This window comes from Brassica oleracea, chromosome C9, assembly GCF_000695525.1.
Source record: "Brassica oleracea var. oleracea cultivar TO1000 chromosome C9, BOL, whole genome shotgun sequence".
Taxonomy (NCBI): domain Eukaryota; kingdom Viridiplantae; phylum Streptophyta; class Magnoliopsida; order Brassicales; family Brassicaceae; genus Brassica; species Brassica oleracea.
The window spans coordinates 4,666,115-4,673,492 of record NC_027756.1 but is presented as its reverse complement, the minus strand read 5'-3'; the positions used below and the strand labels follow the sequence as shown (position 1 = coordinate 4,673,492).

At 30.3% G+C, this 7,378-nt stretch overlaps 2 protein-coding genes across 2 annotated transcripts; both read right to left on the bottom strand.

The window, feature by feature from the left end:
* Positions 1-1,079: 1,079 nt before the first annotated feature.
* On the bottom strand, positions 1,080-1,921 carry LOC106313987 (21 kDa protein-like). The gene is made up of 2 exons (XM_013751940.1): positions 1,255-1,921; positions 1,080-1,221 (listed from the first exon to the last, which is right to left on the bottom strand). Exon 1 carries the CDS (start codon positions 1,853-1,855, stop codon positions 1,256-1,258), a length of 600 nt encoding a protein of 199 aa, XP_013607394.1. The 5' UTR covers positions 1,856-1,921; the 3' UTR covers positions 1,080-1,221; position 1,255.
* A 2,515-nt stretch (positions 1,922-4,436) lies between these two features.
* Positions 4,437-5,666, bottom strand: LOC106316670. Its single transcript, XM_013754553.1, has 2 exons — positions 5,480-5,666; positions 4,437-5,332 (listed from the first exon to the last, which is right to left on the bottom strand). The coding sequence occupies exons 1-2, from the start codon at positions 5,534-5,536 to the stop codon at positions 4,655-4,657; spliced, it is 735 nt and encodes a 244-aa protein (XP_013610007.1). The 5' UTR covers positions 5,537-5,666; the 3' UTR covers positions 4,437-4,654.
* Positions 5,667-7,378: the final 1,712 nt, after the last annotated feature.

The window sequence follows — 7,378 nt, the reverse complement described above, 5'->3', positions numbered from 1 at the left end:
CAATTAAAATTGTTATTATCATTGAATATCATTATTTTTGACATAATTTGAGTTTTTGTTTACATCAAAACTTATCATATTTTAGGATAATTTTAATTTAAAATGTAATTTTCATATTTTTCAAACAAATTCTAAAAAATATTTTTAAAATATTTTGTTATAATAGTTAAAAAAATATTGAGTTGCGTTTCAAATAAAAAGGTAAAGATATTAAAAATATTCTAATTAAAATATGTAAAATTTAATATAGTTTTAAGGAAATGGTCAAAATAAAAAAAATTACACATAAAATAATCATGATTTTTGTTAACTGGGCGGATCATTATTTATATGATATCGCACACGAAAGAAAAATTTTTATTTTTAAAATTAACTAATTAACTCTATACACATTTTTTTATATTTTTTATATGATATCACACATTCGTAAAAAAATAGATAGTTTAAGATGCAAAAAAAAATATTTATTTAATGAATATAATATGAACGAATATTACAAATACATCATTTAATAAAATAAATAATTAAAAACTGAAAATTCGGGTCTAGTTTATCATTTAAAAACAAAAATTCTGAACCTGAAAAATACTAATACTTTACTGAGTGTGAATTGTGTAAGATAGATTCCATGTGTAAATCTAACAACCGTAAGCAGTTGGTCTGCCATTATTCAACAAAAGTGGGAGAAAAAGACACTTTTCTTCACGTGAGTTTCCTAATATTTTATAGTATTATTTGAAGTAAAGCATAAATGTATATATAAAAATTTAATAAAATAAACTTTTATTGTATACAATACTTCAAAAATAATGCATTTTTGTTATCATATTGATTCTTCATGAATTTTTTTTTCTATGCACATGCATGTATACTAGTCTATGTTGATTAAGATCAATGTAATGTACAACTTCAAAAACACTAGTAGAAGATATTTGAATGAACTGAATTAGTATCTTAACTGGAAAGTGTTTTTTTCTTACATTTATTGGAAAGTTTTGGAAGTATGAAAATGATGCATCTATATAACTATTGTTGACAAAAAAAAGTATAGATATTTTGTTGGAAAATATTAAAAAATCATTTTTTTTAATTTTCAGGAAACACTTTATTTGGTACTTATTGATTCAGGAATCGTAAGAACACACACATTGTATTATTTTTATACACAGACGAATACATACTTTGAATATATATTATACACACAAAATCAAACAGAAACTTTCAATAAAAATAAACTAAAAATAGTTCAGTCTCTCTAACCATGAATAGAAGCAAAGTGATTAATCAAAGCTAAAGCATTACTCGTTAAATGAGCAATAACCAAAATCCTTTCTCTAACAAAAACCTTAACCTTCCCATTCATGTCATCTCCTTCAAATCCGTCGGTGCACGTGTTCTCATCGGTCAGAGCCGCACTAACCCATGTCTGAATATCACTCATGTATACCTCATAGCTCGAGTCAATTAGCTGACCCATCTCACCAATCGATTTTCGAAGCTCATCCAACGTGTCACCTAACTCCTCCACGCAGTCTCTCATGGCCGAGACTTCTCTCGGCTTGAGCTGGCTACTACTCGAGAGACGCACCATCATTACTGATGTGGCTTTAGCTGACGCTAATGTGATGTTGAGAGCAGCGTGAGCCATGAGCTTGGGGCTGGTTTGGATGAGACTGGCATGAGTTGAGAGTGAAGCGACACAGAGTCTTGGGTATGTTGTGATTGTGCATGATGATTTTACGAACTCTGTGTTTGTTGCTGTTGTATGGACCGACTTGAGTGTGGTTATGGTTATGGCTGCGGTTATGAGAAGAGATGTGAGGAAGTGATGAGTAGCCCTGAAAGATTCAGCCATCTCTTTAAAATATATGTTATGAGCTTTATGATATTATGGTTGTGATGATATATATATATGTGTTGAAGTGTTCTATGTAACTGACGTTTTATATAGAGAAATTATATGATATTTGCAAAAAAAAAAAGATATTATTTAAGCACAATTATTTAATATGCAAGTGGGAATTTGGTTGCATGAATGAAGATATTTTGTTTTATAAAGGAAAATGGAAGAGAGAAAAAAAAAGTATCTAACATGTGAAAGCAACATATGGGATAAGGCTAAGACACTGATTGTGCGTAAGGAATTTGTAGTTTTGAGACGAACATATTAAGTTATTTAATCAAAACATTAATCACATTTGGAACAAAGCATTAATCACATTTGGAATGATCTAGTACCTCCATGGGTAATTCGTGGTCGCTTTCAGATTCAAATGGAGTCGACACTTGATACTATCTAATGGTCCTGACTTCTCGTTTTAAATGGTAGGTCTATATTATTTAAGTGTAATTACGTTTGTGTTTATTATTTATTATAATGATGTATTTGAATTCAATAAGACCTTTTCTTTTGTCACACGAATTCAATAAGACCTTTTTATGAAATTCTTTGTTACAACTTGTAACTGCAATGAAAACACAAATGTATTTATTTATAAAAACAATTAAAGGGTTTCTATTACTACAAAAATCAATTAAAGGATTAAAAGATATCGATCGTGGAAACCAAATCGTAGACGTAGCTCCCCAAACATCTGTGGTAGCCTAATGGTTAATGTTTAAAACCTTATACATCCAGGTCTGGGGTTCGAATCCCAGACTATGCAATTTATTGCAGAATACAGGAAATCCAGGTTTAAAGTCAACATGGTGCAAGTAAATCCATTCAGGCGTGGATCTTCATAGGACGGCTCAGGTGATGCAGTTAAGCGTAGATTCTCATAAGACATGTAGTATTGTCGGTTGTCAAATTGTCTATGTAATTATTCTCGTAATTGTATTGTCATAATAAATCAGCGTTAAAAAAAACACTCGCCGAACATTTAAGATTAATTGTCCTTGTAGTCATAATTAAATAGTGCATGTGACTATTGTCATCTTCAAGATTTCCATTTTGGCCACATATCATTGTGTCTGCTCCCAAAATATCAATGTTTATCCTAAATTTCGTAGAAGCAGTACCACGTGATCTGAAATATCAAGTTGTATAGTAATGTCAAGTCATATAGGTGTCTTTACAACAAAAAAAAATCTAGTCAAATGTTAACCAAATTTTTTTTTTTGGTAAATACATGTGTTTGAGATTTTTAGATGGGTTAATTGGTTGTAATGAATGAATAATTTTATTGTAACGGTTGTTGCTCTCAGAAACTGGCAGGTTTTTCTTAGGGTTTGTTTTCTCAGTGAATCATCGTTCTGTTTACTATTGAAGAAAATTAATGGGCTTTTGACGTGGGTCTCTTAATCTTCTTGAAACTATATGGTCTGTGCCTATGTAGCCCAATTCATTTTCCGTCGACATGTGACCCAATTCATTACAACAACCTTTTTTTTTTGGGGCAAATACAACAACCTTTTTGTCAACATATATGTATTCCAAAAACAAAATCTTGCATATATATATATTCACTGAAGTTGGTTTTGGTGTTTCTTGTCATAATAAATCAGCGTTAAAAAAAAAACTCGCCAAATTATTTCTCATAATTGTATTATTTTGTTAAATTCATTTTGTTTTGATTGAACTTTTATATATACTACATCTGTTTTATTATAAGTAATATTTAAAAAATTTAACACAAAATTTTGTTATACTTTTCATTACTACACATAATTTTTTTCCAATTAACAATCTGAAATGGCAGGAATATAATGTGTATTCCGTTTTAAAATCAACAATAAAATATAGACTGATATTGTTATAACAAATATAAAACTAAATAGCAACAGTGAACTTATTATGGAACGAAAGTAGTATAAATGAGTGTAAATCATTTTCTTTTACAGTGGGGAAGATAGACGAAATGGGGCGGTCATGGGGATAGAGGAAAGGTTATGGGTAATGTGTCGTTCGTGATTGATCATTGTCTTGCAGATTGTGACAATGCATGCAAACGGATCATTGTTTGCATGCATTGTTTGTGTACAAGCCTAATTGAAATCTATGACTTATAAAAGTAAATTGATAAGCATTAAACATCAATCTAAAAATGTTATTATGAATTTATGATGGTTTTAAGCAATGAGCATATATCTGGTTGCACAAAAAAAGAAGAAGTAATGAGCATATATCTCGTTAGGCGAGATGAGAGCATAAGCATACTGACATATATATATATAGTACATATACATCTACATCTAGTTTGAACTTTGAAGATATTGTAAACGAAATATAAAAATACATTTGCTTGCATAGATGTAAAATACACCATAATTAACTAAATGTTCTAATTTCATTGTTTTAGTTTCAGATGCCATCTTCGCGGATGTGCATTTTTTTATTAGTTTATTTGCTAACCATCCAAAATATGAAGAATCCCTGTGTACTGTGTACACATGCTTAAGAAACGACAAAAGCAAATTCCAAAATTTAAAAGAAATTAAAAACGAAACACGAATCTTCATATTCACACTTACAAGAAAAAGAAGTCTTTAAATAAATAAGACTCCAAACAAACAAAACACTCCAACACCAATCAAAACTCCTTTTAATTACTTATACAAATAACTATTCTTCTTATACTAACTCTCTCACTCGTCTGAACCATCACAGAGGTGACTTTTTCTTTAAAGTATCCAATAGTATGTAAGCTTTAAATTAAGCTTCAATAATGGCTTCTCCTTGTGGAACCCTAACCCTAAACACATGCTCCTCTCCTGTACACTTATCAACTTTCACCACCCAATGACTCTTTCTTACACGGTCATGGTGATGATAATGGTGATTGTTCTTGTTCATCATCATCTTCTGATTATACTTACCATTATCGTTGACCCTCGTCACAAGCAACCCTTCACCTATTGGTAAAAACTGTGTTTTTCTTCCATCACTAAACCTCCAAGATCCTCTGGAAAACGCGTTATAACCCACCACAACCGCCACACCGCTTCCACCGCCACTTCTTGCGTTTTCTTCATGGTGATTAACGATCTTTCTAACGATATCTTGGTGGTCCACGAGGTTACAATCCACGAGGACGAAATCAGCTTCACCGAAATGATCATTAATTAAATTGGTGTCGCTAGATTCTCCCACTACGAAATGTATCTGATGGATCTCTGATGGTTCCAACATTTTCTTGGATATGATCAGTTCTTCGATGCCACGTAAAACACATACCACTTGACCACGCGTTTGATTTGCGGCAGCGATCAGGGCAACGAGTATGTCAGTGTTTGCTGCTCCGGCACAAGCCACGGCGATCTTTCTTGCGTTGTTTCCGGCGGCTAGAGCTGATATGAACTCAGCCACGTTCGGTTCTTTTGATCTTTGATCCTGGAAAATGCACATATATGTCAAAATGTGACATTAAATTAAGAAGAAAAAAACTCGATCCATTTCATATTTTAAACAAAACCCAATTAAATTAGGCTTAGAGAGATCTTATAATTTATTCGAATATACAAAGAAGTAATTTCTTACCGTTTTCAATGTACTAAGATAGGCTTTAGTAGCATTCTCAGCAGACCAAAAAGCCATTTTCTTAGAAATGAAATCGGGTTTCTCTCAATCTATTGCTTAGGAAGTTTCAAAGTAGTTGATGATGGTTTTGGTTTTAGGGGTGAAGGGTCTTTATTTATATATGGGGAGATTTGTGAATAGGATAAGATTCAAACAGGCTGGTCCAGTTCCATGAATCTTTTCTTTTGATATAAATATAAGGACGGAGAAGAGAAAACAAATTTGGTCAAGTTGTAATATTATTCAACATGTGTATACAATATGGTATTATCGTATACATAGATATATTAAAAATCAGGTTGTCTCATTGTCGAGAGATTAATCAGCTATTGTCATTGTTAATGTTTCTTTTCCTTATGATCTCTAAATGGAATTAGACTATGTTCAAAGGTTGTTTTTAGTGGCGTTTAATAATTAATACCCAATTTAAGTTGGCAACGTGCATCGATCTCAATTCTTAATCGCAACTAGAAATATTTTTGTCCCAAGATATACGTGATAGGAAAAGGAAACCACATGCAATAATACTGACGATTTTGAAAATTTTGTTGTTACTGTATATATGTTTCAAAAACGCAAAAAGTTTATGGTAATGATTGTTCTAAGTAAATACACCTGTTTACATGGAAAAAATATTGTAACTTAAACAAAGGCAACATAAGAACGCTCTAAAAGCAATAATGGCTTAAATGTTAGTCATTCATTTGGATGTTTGAACATGCTTACATGCATCTTTAGGAACAAAACATTAATATTCATATAATATCATTTATATTTATATGTTTAGATGATTTCAACGCGTATTGTACCCAAATACAATAAACAAAAAATTAGAAAGAAAAACAGAATTTGAATTATAAGGATCAGTGAGCTGTAATGTCTAGTGCAGCAGAGGCAACGGAGATCTCAACGAGATAAAATATATAAAATAAAAGTTGTAAAATATAGTGCAACAAAGAAGTGAATTAAGATTGAAACACATCTTAGGGACATATAGAACATGGGTCCATGTTTGTTCTGGCAACAAACCTACAGTTTTTCTTACAAGATTAGATTCTCGATTTTACAAAACTAAAGAGAACGTACGGTTTAGATTAATTGATGTATATAATTAAGTTGTTGATTGTACAATCTAGTGACCGTCCTCTCTCGTACGGGTTTCCATGAAGCTTCATATACACTTAATCTAACTTTGCATTAATCATTGTGCTAACCAAGACTGAGAAATAATGTTAAGCTATATTAATGCTGAAACATATATCTACTTTATAATATCATCTTATATATTAAAACAGAAGTCACAGCCTTGATTCATGTGTGATTTTTTTAAACATGGATCTAATGGATCTATTCCTAGAAAGTCATGTTACATTTAATATCTAATCTTATCATTTAAATTTTGGACCTATCAGAAATTTTTATTAGACTATCAATAATTGGATTTAAACAATCGATGATCCATTGGATTTATAGATAGTATAAATTAAATAGATATAATTACTATTGTAATACTATACATCTATATGCTAAATATTTAAATATTTATCGATGTTAACTTTTAAAATTAGAAAGATAACAAAAATCATAATATCTAACAATGATTAATCTTTACTACCTTAAACCAATGAAAACAAATTTTAAACTATATAGTTTATTTTAAAAATTAAAAAAAGACTAAATGTTTAATTATTTACTCAATAATATAAATCTATGAAGCGAAAAGTTTAATTTTTTAAAAAAATTATAAATTTGTGAAATGTTAAATATCTTTGAATATGACAATAAAATAATATTTTGCTAATCTTTATACATATAGTTACGATTTTAATAATGAAATAATAATCCGAAAATATATATATA

Coding starts and splice junctions, on each gene's coding strand:
- LOC106313987 (XM_013751940.1), bottom strand. CDS start 1,855: ATGGCTGAATCTTTCAGGGCTACTCATCACTTCCTCACATCTCTTCTC.
- LOC106316670 (XM_013754553.1), bottom strand. CDS start 5,536: ATGGCTTTTTGGTCTGCTGAGAATGCTACTAAAGCCTATCTTAGTACA. Junction 5,333..5,479: donor ATCTTAGTACATTGAAAACG/GTAAGAAATTAC, acceptor TGCATTTTCCAG/GATCAAAGATCAAAAGAACC.